At 41.9% G+C, this 16,599-nt stretch overlaps 2 protein-coding genes across 2 annotated transcripts in view; one reads left to right on the top strand and one right to left on the bottom strand.

Annotated features, from left to right (window-relative positions):
- The window catches only part of cwc27 (CWC27 spliceosome associated cyclophilin), a 29,159-nt gene extending 16,838 nt beyond the window's left edge, over window positions 1–12,321 (bottom strand). Inside the window, exons 1-10 of the mRNA XM_030434631.1 lie at window positions 12,110–12,321; window positions 11,746–11,842; window positions 10,434–10,546; window positions 10,189–10,332; window positions 9,713–9,811; window positions 9,482–9,585; window positions 8,933–9,002; window positions 8,658–8,737; window positions 8,520–8,556; window positions 8,254–8,432 (exon numbers count right to left, since the gene is read on the bottom strand). Coding sequence (XP_030290491.1) covers window positions 8,254–8,432; window positions 8,520–8,556; window positions 8,658–8,737; window positions 8,933–9,002; window positions 9,482–9,585; window positions 9,713–9,811; window positions 10,189–10,332; window positions 10,434–10,546; window positions 11,746–11,842; window positions 12,110–12,151 — 965 coding nt within the window. The 5' untranslated portion in view covers window positions 12,152–12,321. The remainder of the gene's footprint in view (window positions 1–8,253; window positions 8,433–8,519; window positions 8,557–8,657; window positions 8,738–8,932; window positions 9,003–9,481; window positions 9,586–9,712; window positions 9,812–10,188; window positions 10,333–10,433; window positions 10,547–11,745; window positions 11,843–12,109) is intronic.
- Window positions 12,322–12,607: 286 nt separating this feature from the next.
- Window positions 12,608–16,455, top strand: ppwd1 (peptidylprolyl isomerase domain and WD repeat containing 1). Its single transcript, XM_030434657.1, has 11 exons — window positions 12,608–13,088; window positions 13,214–13,316; window positions 13,726–13,829; window positions 13,953–14,073; window positions 14,170–14,617; window positions 14,701–14,891; window positions 15,170–15,359; window positions 15,453–15,634; window positions 15,723–15,804; window positions 15,888–16,070; window positions 16,241–16,455. The coding sequence occupies exons 1-11, from the start codon at window positions 12,956–12,958 to the stop codon at window positions 16,382–16,384; spliced, it is 1,881 nt and encodes a 626-aa protein (XP_030290517.1). The 5' UTR covers window positions 12,608–12,955; the 3' UTR covers window positions 16,385–16,455.
- The last annotated feature ends 144 nt before the right edge of the window (window positions 16,456–16,599 follow it).

Genomic DNA, 16,599 nt, shown 5'->3' on the forward strand with positions numbered 1-16,599 from the left:
AGACCCTATTTGTACTGTTGCTGAAGTTTGGTGCTGTTCTGAGCATTATTTGTGGCTTTTTGGTGGCGGTTTATATTTGGATCCATTTACTGCAGTGTATTGTTGTCGTGCGGTCGTTTCTGAGGTTGATAAAACTCCGTAAATTAGCAGGTCTGCTAACTTGATCTCTCGAGAGGGAGTCTAACACAGTTTCACGGTGTGTTAGACCATGGATTAAACTTACACCGGAATATTCCTTTAATAAATGACTATTTCCAGATCCAAAGCTTGTCGTCAGTCCTGAGCAGAGTTTTTTAGTTTAAAAAATGAAGCTTTATGTGTTATCCGCTCAAGCTTTTGTGAAATTTCCTCTTAATTCATTGGGAAAAAATCAAAAATTATGTTGGGAGTTAGACCCCTGAACCGCCCAGCAGATACATGCACATAAGTCTTTCAAAAAACCTGGAGAAACACACTGTTCAAACATGATGCACTCCTTCTTCAACAGCGTCCAGCCTCTTCTCCTGAGAGGTGAAGCTTCATGCATTCATCCTGCAGTGACAAACGCTCAGTGATCATTTTTTTCTGCCTGCCTTGACACGCCGCCATTCTGAAAACAAGAGACGTATCCAAGGCAACAGCCAAACAATCGGCTCCACAGCCGCGGTGCCAATAAAAGAGAAAGAGGCCAGAGAGGACAGGAAAAGCCCTGACAACACCTGTTAAGACACACCTTGGGGCTCAGCAAATTCCTCCCTAGACCCTGACATCACAACACTACAAATTATTTTGTTTCTCCACACTCAGGAACAATGTGAGAACCAACTTTCTCTTACCAGGATACATAAATCACAATTTGTCAGATTATATGCAGAGAATATTTTCAAGCTTTTGTTTGAGTCGGATAAATGATCAGTATTTTAGATTTTAAGAAATCTGATAACGACAAATTGGCCAGTAATCGTTTTAATAATAAGAACTACACTTAGCAGGACGTTAATGAAATGTACTTTAAATCATGGGGCAACATTTATACATTTACTGATATCTGTGATAAACGAAGTATCGGCTCTAATTCAAGTACGTTCATCGTATTGATAATTAATTAATTATGTACTTTAAAAGCAAGAATGCAGATTATTTACTGCTGTTCTGTGTTTTACGTCAATAAAAATACAATATCTTTGAATTCTACCCTGTTGTTCAAACAAGAGAAGAAGAAAAGAAGACACAACCTCAGCTTTAAGAGATTGTGATGAACATTTTTCACTATTACTACTTTTTTAGAGACGAAGCAATTAATCTTTCCCTGGAGTAAATTCAGCGTACTAGTTGATTTGGTTATGTTAAAGTCCTTTTTTTTAAATTTATGATCCACACAAATAACACAATATGCCTCAAGGTCGAAGCTGGCGTTGGTAAGATTGAGGAAACCAGCTAAATTTAAAGCATCCATCTGATAAATCCCACCTCCTCCTCCTCCTGCTAGAGCCGCTCCTCCAAAACGACCCTGCACCAACTACATCAACACCGACTGCACTGTAGCTCTCGCTTTTTTTAAGTCAAATTATTACTCTATTAAATGCTACAATCACATAAACACAAGTAAAATATCCATTCCGAACGTTCCTCAGACTCAAAAGGCTAACTGACACCACGAGTTAGCTGCTGGACGGTAATAATGTCAAAATCATAGTCGCATGAACTATTTGAATTTTGCAGGTACACAGGCAGACAGAGACGCATCCCGTTTATTAATTTCAAACAGGCTTCAAGAAACGATTAGATGAGCTAATCAAAGCCTGCGTCAGCCACAAATACACGATCTTCATTGCTGTAGGGATGTTGAGGGATTTTCTACAATTACAATAAAAAAAAGCTTCTAAAATCACTCCCCAACAAGAGCTTTAAGTTTATTATCCACAAGGAGACTCTGGTGGTCATTTAAAACAAACATCAGTCCGAGCAGAGACATTAGTCATTAGCTGCCAGATAAACAGGCCTTAAAGGGCAACGCTGACACATAATGAATCCTTTCTGTGAATCCCGTCTCGTCTTAGTGGCCTGCGTCTGCCAGCTACTGTCACTCTTTCAGAAAAGTCAGAAACAGTGAAACCCGGAGAGCTGTGGATGATTAACTTTTCATAAAGAAAGCATATGAAGTGATTGGCAGGAGACCAAGAAGCTCTCTCATGATTCAGAACCTTGCATTTAATACTCCAGTGTCTGGCAGGAGTCTGAGGCTGACACAGGAATTCGACAACCTTAAAAATAGTACGGCGATGACTGTATGGTTCATCAAAAATTCAATCGTTTTCCAAAATGTACAAGCAGGCGTGCTTTGCCTTTTTTGGATTTCTCCGGATTCTCATTTTTCCAGCCGTCAAGAAATGTAATAACTGATAAAGTCAAACTGTTTAAAGTTAAAAAACAGCCGCAGCGTGATCACAAGTGTGTATTTAAAAGAAAAATTTAACACCCAAGTCTTATTTCGTGTAAGTGCACCACAGGGATGGCAGCAGCAGCTTCTCCCTGCTACGGTGGACTCAGACCAGTCTAACGACTGAGCAAGTGATGTGGATGAATGTGCTAGAATAACAAGATGGCTGGGTGAACTCCCCTCAGGGGGCACTCCATGGCTTGGTCAAAAGCCAAGGAGAACTGTGAGCTGGAGTGGAGGAATCCAACCTCAACACAGGAATTTGCATGACTTTGCAGAGTGATCTGGACCAACACATTACCCACGCAGTGGACCAAGGTTCCTCTTTTAGAGCGGCTTATCTGCCTCGCAATTATCGACCCGATCCTTCGTCCTTCTGTTAGTGAGCCGTGATGGAAGACAGTGTTTTCTGTTATCATTTATACCGCTCGCTTTTGGTTAAGATTTTTTTTTTCCCTCTAGAACGGTTTGGGAGAAAAACACACAGCAAACGTGCACATTTCCAAATGTTGACGTTGATCACAGTCCAAGCTGTGTTCTGCTGCTTTTTTATTCATTTTCAAAAAAAAGTCTTAACCCCCTCGTCCTAGACATGCATCGCTGTCTGGAACTGTTTCCAGCGAGCGAATGCCCCATATGGGGTAGACATGCTACAGTGGGCCAGAGATGTGTAAACCTGGCAGTTCCAAAACATACACAATCCCGCTGCCAAGAACTGGATTATCTCAAGCAGTTTTCTGCACAAAAGCAGCGCTGAATGCTTTCTTGATCTCTGCAACCTTTCCCTGCGAACGCGTTGGGTTATGACCGATGACAAGAGACAGGTGCAGCCAATTAATAGAGAGTGACGCACCGTCCGGGGGTACGGCCACTCGGGCAGGATAATTAGTGTCTGATGTCCCATTTAGGTTCCACTGTCCACAAGGCGAGAAGGATTATTTGTTCAACAGCAACGTGGCAGAAAGCCAAAATTCAGAAACAATAACATGAAGAACTGTAACGATCACTCACTTAAATCGATTGACAAAAGATTCATACATCGTTTGAATCTCTTTTCCATCAGTTTCATTAAATAGCTTAACTGATTAAACGAGAAAATAATCAGCAGGCGTAAATATATAATGAATATAATCGGGCCACGCAGCACAATCAGTGTTACAGGTCTTTGAAAGCAAACAATGTCTTATCTAGCTAGATTTTACAGTCCTGACACAAGCTGGGCGATAATAACTCTGTATAATTAACTACTGACTTTAAGTGGAGTCATGTAATGATGATATGATCCGATCACTTAATCGTTTCACAAATTACTGATTCAGAGCAAGTTGTGAGAGCTGAATATACTCGTCAGCCTCATTGTGACTGTGACAGAACATGAGGGTTCACAGACTCATCGAGGTCGCCCTAAAAATATAAAACCTATTCTTTTATTTACGGTTCATTGCATCCATACTTTCAGAGAAGGATCACTGACGGTGCTGCCAAATAACGGCAAACACTATAACATTATAACGTAAGCTAGCATACTAATGTTGCCAGAAACTTAAAATCTCACCTCCAGCTTTCACTAAAAACCTGTGCTCACTGCGTGCAGAGTTGTTTAAGCTTCTGCTTTTACTGCCGCAAGTTGTTTACTTCTGCTTCCCCATGAGATCAGGTGAGCCATGAAGCCAGAGCGCTGAAGAAATGCCCCCTGCAGCTGCACATAGCAGTGTTTGCCGTCCACTCAAAATGTATTTATGTTTCCAAACTGCACCAAATTCAACCCTGCACGTCCTCAGGTCCTCAGCAACAAACCTGCCGAGTGTGAAGTAGATCAGACAAACGGTTCTCAAGATACACGAGTAACAGACAGACGGATTCCTCGCTTTAAAGTTCGACTTTCAGATTTTTTTACACACCAGATGAATGCTTGAGAAACTGCAGATTAATTAATAATGAAAATAATCCAATAATTTAAAGGTATAGTGTGAAGGATGATGTGATAATCTTGACAGCACCTTGATCTTTAAAGCCTCACTGTGTTCATAGTGTAACACAGCGTATATAAGTATGAGATAACAAGTGATATAAATAACAGGAAGTGCAGCGCTGTCATTATCTCGAGCCTGCACTAACTGAAAAGCGATTAGCAGAGACAGCAGAGGGAGCCAGGCTCTGCTGGCAGAAGCAGCTCACACTGTGTCCCAAAGCCATATGGAAGCGTTTTGCTTCCCCAGTCATGCCCCGTCGGGTTTAACAAAAGTGGCGACTACCACATACACTGCTTTTGGGACTTCATTCAGTGGTGTCTTTTTATAAAGCAGCCCCCCTCCTTAAAGAGGCCTACTCCAGACACGGCAAAAACCAGACTTGATCAATAGCAACATAAAAGAAGTGTCAAACTGTGAGCACAAAAGCTTAACCAGCATTACCATCAAAACATCACAGCAAGTCGAGACAAACGCAGGATAAACAAGATCTGTTTTGATCGATCGTGACTCGTCTCTCGGTTCAGGTACAGTGCGCCATTATTTGGCAACTTGCTCATGAATGCGAACAAGTCCAAGCATTTTGCAATCATGGAATATTGCAGTGGAATATCATCTGGCAGCTGGAGAGCAGCGTAAGATACTTCTGACCTGATGTAAAAACTATTTTGGTTTCAGGGAGACTCCGAATTTCAAGGTTGTCTCAGCAGCCTTGACTTTAAGGAAAAAAAAGAAAAAAAAGATACAATCAGCTTTGTAAATCCTCCCCCAACCGAGGCCCGAGTGCACTGCAGAGCCCGGAGGACTGTCCTCCACACAGATCACACACTGTACAGGGTGCCTACAGGCTTATAAAGATATAATACGTAACATTTATGCATTAAAATGTCCAAGAATGAGAACGAGTTGTGTCCCAAATGTTTCCAACAGTGCTTGAACCAGAGAAATCAACAAGTTGACGAAAGGTAACATGTGTTTCATGTGGTGAATGTTGTAAAACATAACTGACCACAAGCAGTGAGCGATAAAATTTCATTTTATGGGAACTGCTGTAAAATCAAAATAACTTAATATAAACTATCATTTGAACTCCCTTCAGTGGGAGACACTACAGAATATTTGTTAATTACATTAAGACAATTATCAGGACGAGACACAATGTTTATTTCAGCTGTTAACACGTTTTGATCATGATTATTTAATTCTTGCTTTTTAAGATATTATTAGTTCATTCTTTCAAGACACTTATCTCGTCTGCTCTGATTGGTCAGCTCACACACGCCTGAGCCAGCACCGCTCACAACAGAGCAGCTGTGCTAAATTCAATTTTATGAGCCAAACTAGCTGCTAGGCATACATTATGCAAATGTGTGACATTGTGATGTAGTGTGATGTCACAAAGTGATGGAATTAAAGGCGGGACTACTGACGAGGCGTTCCAGGAGCAGTGTTTTCTGTGGGAGAGACAAGCTTCTGTTGGTTCAGACTTTAATCTTTTTAACTTTCAGGACCTTTTATATGCACGAGAACATTTATAAACACACCGACGGAAAGGAAAGAATGAAAAAGCATAATACGTCTCCTTTAAGTGGCTGTGTGGATGAAACACCAGCATTTTTCAAGAAGTATATTCAAACTCTCCAGACTTCGTACCAACCCCGTGTTGATCTGAAAGAACAAACTAAAGTCCTGCATTAGTTAAAGTCAATGAGACAGAACTGAGAAAAGTGGCTGCTTTGACATCCTCTCTCCTTTTTTCCCAGGTGACTAGATACCAGTTGGTGTTCGTCCTCGCGCTCAGAGCAGCTCAAAGCTCAAAGCAAAGCAACAGTGGGAGAGCAGAGCTCACCCTGCAACAATGCCCCCTTTGTCCCGGACTAACACTGTACCTACCAGCCTGCTCTTTGATTCCCTGCCAAGACAAACCACTGTGTTGGGTTACAGTTCTTGTAGCAAAACAATCTGCGCTTGTGTTTAATATACTACAGTCTGCCTGCATTGGGCTGGCTGTCAGTCAGGGCGCGCACACACACACACACACACACACACACTGACTGGGGGCCCACACTCCTTATCCCATTAGCACTAATGAGAGAAGGGTATGTTGATTATGTGTGTTGAGGGCTACCTGTTAGGAGGATATGGAGGAGAGATAACTGTCTGACATGAAAGAGAGATGAAAGATAAACCACTCTCTCTCTCTCTCGCTCTCCTCGGCTCGTTTTCACAGTAATGCTGTCTCACACACCATCACCTTCCACTCTCACCTTCACGTCGGCTCAGACAGACGTACTGTTTGCCTCGACTGCGGCGCAGTAAGTAATTTGGTTTGAGAGCCAACATTCCTGTTTTCAAATAGCAGGTCCACTGATGTTGGTCCAGTGAGCTACAAACTGAGACGTGTGCATGTTTGGCGTGTAGAAACAGAGCCGGAGGACATGTTGATGATGAAGACATGAAGAGGATGAAATCACGTCGTCAAGATTTCTAAAGTGCTCTTCATAATTAGATTATTTTTGAGGAGCAAGTACCTGGAAGTTTTCCTCTGAGGAACTACTTTTAAATGACCTTTAAGCCTTCTTCAGCCAGACGATACGATATTAGCGAGTAAATATTCTAATACTGATATATCGGCTGATATATGCACACGATATGAAACGGAGGCCGGATGTTTTACAGTTAAACTCTAAACTTAACTGTCTAAAATATCTGAAAAAAATTAACGCCACCATGAGTTAAATAATGCTAAATTACATCAGTTGCAGCAGACACATACAGGTCATGCTCTCGTCTAAAGACCTGGACAGATTATTATTCAGCTGACGTATGAAAACACGACGGCTGTTTTTACACGTCATGTTTGTGTCCAGCCCTGTCACTGCAGTGGCGGCTGTTTCTGAATGTTTCTGCATCATTTGACTTTTACGTTTTTCTGCTAGTAAAGTGAAAAATGATGCAGATGTTTTGAATTACAGGCTGAAGTGACCGTCGGTCTGTACATCTGTGCATCAGACTGCTTCTGAGGTCGAACCACCAGCTCAGCAGAGACTCACTTACTGCCGAGGGCCGGTAATTAAAACGTGTTAATGATTGTTCTTACTGTGTCTGAGTCCTAACAGGGTCTGAATGTGACATGAATCAAACTAATTTCTTCTAAATCTGTTTTTGTGGTTGTAATATTTCCAGATTGACTCCGTGTGGAGCTGAAACGATTAACGGATCGACTGGTAACGATTTTGATGATTGATTAATCCTTCAAGTCATTTTTCAAGCAAGAAAACCAAATTTTTACAGATTCAAGCTGCGTCATATACGACAGAGGACGGAACATTTTGGGATATTTCTGGATTGTTAGTGAAACAGAATATGTTTGAAGACGAAATTGGCCGTTGTTGTCGGTTTGTTTGATCATTTCTGTCATATTTGAATCTTTATTAACGTTTGTGTTTGTTCAGGAAGCTAAACTTATCATTATTAGTTATATATAAGCGATGTGGTTATTACTGTGATTAAGGTTAATATTTGTTTGCTTTGTCTTGTCATGTGGGTAACGCTCATTAAATTAAAACTGCTCCTCTCTCTGTAGATTTTAATAAACTCTGCTCTGTCAGAAAAATAAAAGTTGAGGTGAAGTCTCATCAGACTTTAGTGGTTCATCACTTCTTTGTATTCCACAGTTCAACAGCTCCCCCATCAGGTCGCTACGTCATATTACAAGAGAAACACCGACTTCATGATCCTGCTGAAGCTGTGTGGCAAGAATCCAGCTGACTACTCATCAAACAAAGCTGCCGTCTGTTGGAGATATCTTATATTTATAAAGCGACTCAGATTGACGGTTGTGTCGGAATCATTCGGTCGTACCTGCGGCTCGACTTCTTTCCTCGCTCGTCCTCGTCGAGATCCGTCGTTTTCTCTGCTCCTTTGTCTTTCTGCAGCTTCTTACTGATGAGCTCTCTCATCTTCTCTCTCTTCTCTGGGTCGCGCTCTTCGTCTGTATCCACGTCGTCGTTGTCGACATCACCCTCAACCTCATCGTCCGACTGGAAGAACCAGATAAAACGTACAATCAGAGAAAAGCGACTTTGATCAGACTTCTGTTTTTCTTTTTTACAGCACGTCTGACTCACCTCAGCTGTTTCTCCTGATGCTCCCTTCTTCTTTTTCCTTTATACGGGTTAGAATACGGGTTAATGTTGGACAGGGAGAAGGATTGTGTTCAGAGGAGAACTGTTGAATCACTGTCGTCATTAATAATCTGTACGTACTTATCGACAGCGGGGACGGAGCTCAGTCTGGGATCATCTTTCAGAAGGTCGTGGCTGCTTTTGCTTTTTCCCTTAAACGTCTAAAGAACAGAAATATGGAACTGTCTTTGTTTTCCACATTTTGCAATAACAATAGAAAATCAGTTTAAGTCAGCATTATTACAAATATCTTTAATTAACCAACATTTACAAGTCCAAATATCAGGGACACAAACTTTCCACTCCAAACATTGTGACCATGTGACTTGGTGGAAGCTAGACGGAGGCATCAGTACCTGGCTGACTTGATTCACCATCTCCTCTTCCTCCTCTGCTTCCTCTCCAAACGACAACAGACTGAAGTTCCTACGAAAATCAGCACAGTGTTGTTATCAAATCCTCAAACAACGACACTCATAAAACACGTTAAGCTGTGGAGCAATAAATAATGAGTTCAGCCCGGTAACCAAATGAGGCTGAAGATGACTCTTAGCGATGAAAACCACGAGCTGAAACTCATTTTATATTCTGCAAGAGTTGACTTTTTTCTTTTCCGTGCACTTTGGAAGAAGGTGAAGTTGTGCCAGAAAGTCCTGCTCTGCTTCTTGTAGTAAAACCTTTTTAATGGGAATCACATGAAGAATCTTGGATGATTAGTGAAGCTGATTTAAAGAAACATATGAAATATGTTGATGGATATTTGCAACAATTTTTTTTCCCCACCGTTTTGTGGTCAGATGCTTGTTATAGAACATGATGTTATAAAGTTTACATGGAACAATAAAACCTGCAAAAACCTTCCAGAGTTACAGTCAGAAAGCTGAAGGAGACGTGTGAGGACTCACTTCGTGGCCTTTGACTGGGACTTCTTTCCCTCCTCTTTATCTTTTTCCTTTTTGGCTTTCTTTAATTCACGAGGTATGATGTCATCGAAAGGAGAATGAAGCACCTGAAGGAGACAAAAATGTTTGTTTCACATCACAAATCCAAAATTCCACAAGAGTTGTCGAGCAAGTTATGAAAGTAGAAGAAGAAGAAGAAGAAGAAGAAGAAGAAGAGGAAGAAGAAGAAAGTACCTCAGCTGTTCTGATCTTGTGGGCATTCAAAGGTCTTTCATCGTCGTCACATTCAACTTCTGCTAATCTGAGCATGTTGTAAACTGTGTCACCTGTCACCTGCGATGAGATTGTAGAAAAGAACAAAACACACACAGTCAGAAACACTTTGGGTTCATCGATGCAGGCTGATAAAACCACACTGCTCTCAGGTGCAGCGATGTTGAGTATCCAGGGTGGAGAAAACACCACAGCAAGTCGTCTCACCTCAAACAGACATTTGAAAGACCATTTTCATGCACACAGGACAGATTCAGACATGTGTTGATTTATATACAGAGAGAAAGACAAATAGAAACATGGCTCTGTCTGTGAAAGTGAGTTCATCCCAGTGTACTGACATCCTCCCCCTGAATTAATATATTATTTCCAGAAGTCTCATGTCAGACAGCAGGTCCTGGTCTGGACAGACCTGAACACACAGAAGACATATTTACCTTCCCGAATATGGTGTGTTTATTGTTGAGTTCATCTGCTCGTCCCAAAGTGAAGAAGAACTGACTGCCGTTATCGTGCGGCCCGGCGTTTGCCATGGCAACCAAACCTCTCCGATTGAAGCGCAGTCTGGAGTGAAACTCATCCTGAAAGACACAGAAAGTTGATGATCTCTTTATTCTTCTTGTGTTAGTTTTAACATTTAATATACAGCATGATTAAATAAGAAGTACAGAAGGAGTCTGACCTTGAACGGCCGGCCGTAGACGGACTCTCCACCTGTTCCCGTCCCGGTGGGATCTCCTCCCTGAACAATGAACTCACGCACCACTCGGTGAAATATGGTGCCGTCATAGTAACCTAGCGGAGAGAGAAATGTTGGACAGTAAGGTCACTGACTGCTGAACAACTTCCAAGGAGTTTCCTGGAAATAACTGCAAATTAGGAGTAATTACAAAGAAAACAGAGACGTATTAAGTTGGTAGACATCCAACCATTTAACTGCAATTCATTGTTGGTGTTTCAGTTGGTGCACAGCTGCTCATTTGTCTGCAGGCGAGCATTAAGTCAACATTAGAGGATAACAAAGCGTCTAATAATTCACTGATTAATTAATATTGAATTTCAAATGTAGGATTTCTTTTAACAACATTATTTTCCCCATAATTAATACCAAATTACATGTTATTATATTACTAAAATTATCAGTCAATTCCAGGAAATTCATGGATCCGTAAAATTAAGAATTACTGGCAATAAATGCCAAAAGTGAAGTAGCCAATGCTGGTTTGAGAAGAAGAAGAGAATCTATTAATTTCTTCCATATTACATTTTTATGTAATTATATAAATGGATGGATAATCAAACCAGGGACGTGATCAGCTACAATCTTGGGCTTGTTTAGAGAATTATTAGGAAATAAAATACACATTTGTTAGCTTGCCATCTCACATGTGCACCCAAAACTGTGATGTAATGAAATATAACATTTTAACTTTAAGTATTGATCCATATTTTACATCAAAATGGCGTTCTTTAAAAACCTAAATGAAATCCTCACATCCGTGTCATAAATAGATATTTTACTGTAATTTTAGAATATGATATAGAGGATAATTTAGTAATGCATAAATTTAAACTGCTAACAATAATATCTGATAATTAAAATAAAAGGACACAACCGTAAAATGTATGGTTGATTTAAATCAACATCTGTTTCAAAGTGGTGACAGAGGCAGACTTCCACATAAATTTCAACATGGATGTACAAAATAGTTCTTCAACTAGGATCTTTTCTAACTGTTGATTATTTTCTCAGTTAATCGATTAGTTGTTTGGACGATAAAATGTCAGAATATGGTGAAAAATGTGCATAGAGGAGAAAGAAACCAGAAAATATTCACAGTTAACAAGCTGCAATAAGATAATTTTCACTGCTTTTCTTAAAAATTCATCAAAACTGATATATCAATTATCAAAAACAGCTGATAGTTAATGGATTTTGTTGCAGCTCTGGTACAACAGCTGACCGGACAGGTTTGTGTTCATCAGGTCTTTACCTTCCATGCACAGCTGCACAAAGTTCCTGCATGCTTTTGGAGCCTCCTTGGACCACAACTCAATGTCAATGTCACCTGCTGAAGTCTTCAACAGCACCTGAGAAGAACAGATCAGAAAGCAGAACATTAAAATATAAATTATAACCACATTTTCACATTTATCCAGGAAGGTGAGCACAGTGTTCTCCAACCCTAACATTTGGTCTGACAGTTAGCGTTAGCTACAGGACGTCAAATGAACGTCATCAGTGATTTTATCATGATTTCATCTCTTTAACTCTTTAACGTTATAAACTCTGAAAACAGAGGAGAGTTATTTAAAAGGGATGAAGTGGAAGTTAAAAATGCAGAAAGTCTCGCTCACCTTTCCATTTGTTGGCGGCTCTTGAATGTAAATGTTACTCATTCTGCCGTTTTGTTCGTCGTTGCAGCAACAATAATGTGTATTTCAAACCGTCTGGAAATTAAAAACATTAAACAGTAGATAATGTTTGTTTAATTGTTTTGCTTTACAACAAAATCACACTTTTGTATCTGCAGCCATCTTGGCAATACATGTGGGCGTATTTACTTCCGAGTACGTCGGGGGTGTGGTCCTCAATAAAAACGTTGTTTATTTATTATTTAACTCATAAGTAACATTTAAATGAACTTATTTGTTTGATTACTAAATTCCGCAAATCATATATTCTCATGATTATCAACATGTAAACGTGCTGGTGACAGAACAATACCAAGTGTTATTGTACGCCCCCCCTACTGTTGAATTTTGGTTTGACCCAGGTGCTCCATGTCAACACACCCTCGGAAACAACACAGTCATTTTGTTCCACTGCAGCTAACCCGGTTTAAATACCTTAATTTGAATGGTAAAAATCTAATGTGGACATATTGATTAAACACTAATTTTACTATTGTATCGATGTTGATTCATATTTAGGCTAATAGACAAATATTTAATGCGTCTGACATAGTTGCTCCTTTATTTGTGTTTATAACGGCTAAACAGCCCGTTTTTCATTGCTAACGTATAACCACCCGGAAACAAACTTCTCAGAGAAATTTACGTTGCGAGTAATGTATTGGTTTAACGAAATTTAGGCCGGATATTAAGGAGTAAGAGTTAAAACCAGGAGGAGAGAATTCAGAAGTGCAGGCGTTGAACGGAAGTACCGTAATCCAGAAAGGACCGCACGGAAGATCTGCAGCAATGGCGGAATCTGAAAACAATGTGCAACTCAAGCGAAAAGCAGACGATGATCAGGGTGAAGGTGGGGACGGAGAGGAGGATGAGTGGGTCGGACCCATGCCAAGCGAAGCTTCAACGGCCAAGAAGAGGAGAGGTTCGTAACCCAGCAGAGAGAAACTGAGCCAGACTGTCGTTCCTCTGCAACTCCTGCTAAACAATGCTAACCATGCTAACCAAACTCCCGCTAACTCCTGGATGATCCTGTTTTGTTTTTCTCAGTACTCGAATTTGAGCGAGTGTACCTGGACAACCTCCCCTCAGCTGCGATGTATGAGCGGAGCTACATGCACAGAGACGTCATCACACACATAGTTTGTTCCAAGTAAGTGATTTTTCAGTATGCAGTCCGTGAAACATCTTCTCTGCTTGCACCAACAGGTTTTACAGATATCCACCTCCTTTGTTTTTAAAGGTTCCGCCTCGTTTAGTCACAGCACTCACATGAAGTGTCAACCTGCATTTCCTCTGTGCTGATCCAGAGTCAGCATCATACTTTTGTCAAATCGAGGTGTCAAAAGAGTTTATAAACTGGTCACATGTAGGTAGACTGTGCTATTGACAAAACCTGTAATCTGGATGTTATTAGAAGGTGTGATTGCTTTTATGTAGCTGTGATGAGTAGAAATCATCAGTAGTATTATCTGTGCTGGCCAGGAGCATCTCTGACAACATCACATCGCTCTTAAGCGACTTGATGAGACTTTAATATTCTTCTTCTTCTTTTATTTCAGGACCGACTTCATTATCACAGCCAGCCAAGACGGCCATGTGAAGTTTTGGAAGAAGAAGGAAGACCAGGGAATAGAGTTTGTCAAACACTTCCGAAGCCATCTGGGTATGCAATGAATTTATTACCTGAAATTTGTATTTCTATCTATCTATGCGCAGTGCATCTTATACTCATTTATAACAAGTACTGCTGAGATGATTCCTGACATGGTTCTTGCGTTTCCTGCAGGTGTGATTGAGAGCATTGCAGTGAGCTGTGAAGGAGCTCTCTTCTGTTCCGTTGGTGACGATCAGGCCATGAAAGTATTCGATGTCGTCAACTTTGACATGATCAATATGCTCAAGTTGGGGTGAGTCAAAATGACAGTGCAATTATTATTCTTGTGAGATTCGTGCACAGTGGGAGCAGAACATGTAACATGATGTCTTCTCTCTCCTCTGTGCAGCTTTCACCCCGGTCAGTCTGAGTGGATCTACAATCCGAGAGACGCCATTTCCACGGTGGCCTGCTCGGAAAAATCCACAGGGAAGATCTTCGTCTATGACGGACGGGGAAGCAACCAGCCTCTTCACGTCTTCGACAAGATGCACTCCTCACCGCTGACCCACATCAGCCTGAATCCAACATTTAGAGTCATCGTCTCTGCCGACAAAGCGGGAATGCTGGAATACTGGACTGGCCTCCCAAGTGAATTCAGGTTCCCCAAGAATGTGCACTGGGAGTACAAAACGGACACGGACTTGTATGAATTTGCAAAACACAAAACCTATCCCACGAGTCTCACCTTTTCTTCTGACGGGAGGAAAATGGCCACCATCGCTTCTGACAGGAAAGTCCGAATCTTCCGCTTCCTGACGGGAAAACTGATGAGAGTGTTCGATGAGTCGTTAACGGTGAGTTCTCACATCCTTCAGCCTGGAGTCGTGTTAATGATGTGGCTGATTCAAATCCTCATGACAGCTGTTTTATATGTCAGATGTTCACAGAGCTGCAGCAGATGAGGCAGCAGCTGCCCGACATGGAGTTCGGGAGGCGGATGGCTGTGGAGAGAGAGCTGGAGAAGGTCGACGGGATCCGACTGACAAATATCATCTTTGATGAGACCGGCCACTTTGTGCTCTACGGCACCATGCTGGGCATCAAGGTCATCAACGTGGAGACCAACAGGTACGTTCACATGAAGGGGGAGACAGTAAACCCTTCAGCTGTTCCTTCCTCCCAGTGTTCCCCTGTGGTTTTACTAACAATGCTCATCACTATTTCCCAGATACATGTTAGGGGCTCTGAGTGCAGGCAAAATGGAGAGAAGTGTAGAATTGTTTATTTTCATCTACTAACACAACTGTAGTGGTACGAAGCTGGTTGAAAATCAGCCAAGCCTTTGGTTGATTAAAATGTTTTTTTCTACCCTACCACTGATTAATTGTGCCTGTCTTATTCCTCAGATGTGTGCGGATCTTTGGGAAGCTGGAGAACATCCGTGTGGTGCAGCTGAGTCTGTTCCAGGGCATCGCAAAGGCCATGCAGGTGGCGCCCACCGTAGAGATGAAGGCCTCTGACAACCCCGCATTAGACAACATGGAGCCCGACCCCACCATCTTCTGCACCGCCTTCAAGAAGAACCGCTTCTACATGGTGAGATAACGCGACATGCATATCAAAATGCTACAGCTGAAGTTTCTGTCCTCCTGCTCTGTTTTAACACATCGTTATTCTTTTTAACTTTAGTTCTCAAAGAGAGAACCAGAGGACACAAAGAGTGCCGACTCAGACAGAGACATCTTTAATGAGAAGCCCTCGAAGGAGGAAGTGATGGCCGCCACGCAGGCCGAGGGCCCCAAGAGAGTGTCCGACAGCGCCATCATCCACACCACCATGGGAGACATCCACATCAAGCTGTTCCCAGTAGAGTGAGTTTTACAGAATGTCACGTCTTTGTTCAGAAGTCTCATTCACACTGAACAACATATAACCAGTTCTCTTCTCCGTCGTCCTCAGATGCCCCAAAACTGTGGAGAACTTCTGTGTCCACAGCAGGAACGGCTACTACAACAATCACATATTCCACAGAGTGATCAAGGTGAGTTTTCTGTTCTGGTTTGTAAGACGGATTCAGCCAATAATCACCCGTCTGACGCTGTGTCTACATCGTTCTGTGTGCAGGGCTTCATGATTCAGACAGGAGACCCCACAGGCACCGGCATGGGAGGAGAGAGCATCTGGGGCGGAGAGTTTGAGGACGAGTTCCACGCCACGCTGAGACACGACCGCCCGTACACGCTCAGTATGGCCAACGGAGGCCCCGGCACCAACGGCTCACAGTTCTTCGTCACTGTTGTACCGACTGTAAGTGGCTTCATTAGTAGCACGCACACTCGAACTTTCACTTTTCAGGATTCTCCAGCTTCTCTCCACACGAGTGGCTGTCATAGACGAACCCCACTGTGTGACAGATTCAAAGCGTCTTATTATTTGTGATATTAACTGTTTCATGTTTTGTATTTTTCTCTGCGCAGCCTTGGCTCGACAACAAGCACACAGTGTTCGGACGGTGCACGAAAGGGATGGAGGTCGTTCAGAGGATCTCCAACGTCAAAGTCAACCCCAAGACCGACAAACCGTACGAGGACATCAGCATCATCAATATCACCGTCAAGTGATCCTCCGTCTTCACCGTGGACTGTACAGTTTTTTTTACCAGATGACTAATTAAAGAATGCTTTGAGAACGACTGGAGTGAGTGGCTGATCTGTTCATGTTAAACAGGAGGGATGGACCGAACCTGCAGTTTAAACTATCTGTCCTCCTGTCTGCTCTCATATGTTTAGTTACAGTTAGTTACCCTTCGAACATTAACATGACAGTACTGTACAGA

This window comes from Sparus aurata, chromosome 12 (genome assembly GCF_900880675.1).
Source record: "Sparus aurata chromosome 12, fSpaAur1.1, whole genome shotgun sequence".
Classification (NCBI taxonomy): domain Eukaryota; kingdom Metazoa; phylum Chordata; class Actinopteri; order Spariformes; family Sparidae; genus Sparus; species Sparus aurata.

Coding starts and splice junctions, on each gene's coding strand:
- ppwd1 (XM_030434657.1), top strand. CDS start 12,956: ATGGCGGAATCTGAAAACAATGTGCAACTCAAGCGAAAAGCAGACGAT. Junction 14,074..14,169: donor ATCAATATGCTCAAGTTGGG/GTGAGTCAAAAT, acceptor TCCTCTGTGCAG/CTTTCACCCCGGTCAGTCTG. Junction 15,360..15,452: donor AGAAGAACCGCTTCTACATG/GTGAGATAACGC, acceptor TTTTAACTTTAG/TTCTCAAAGAGAGAACCAGA.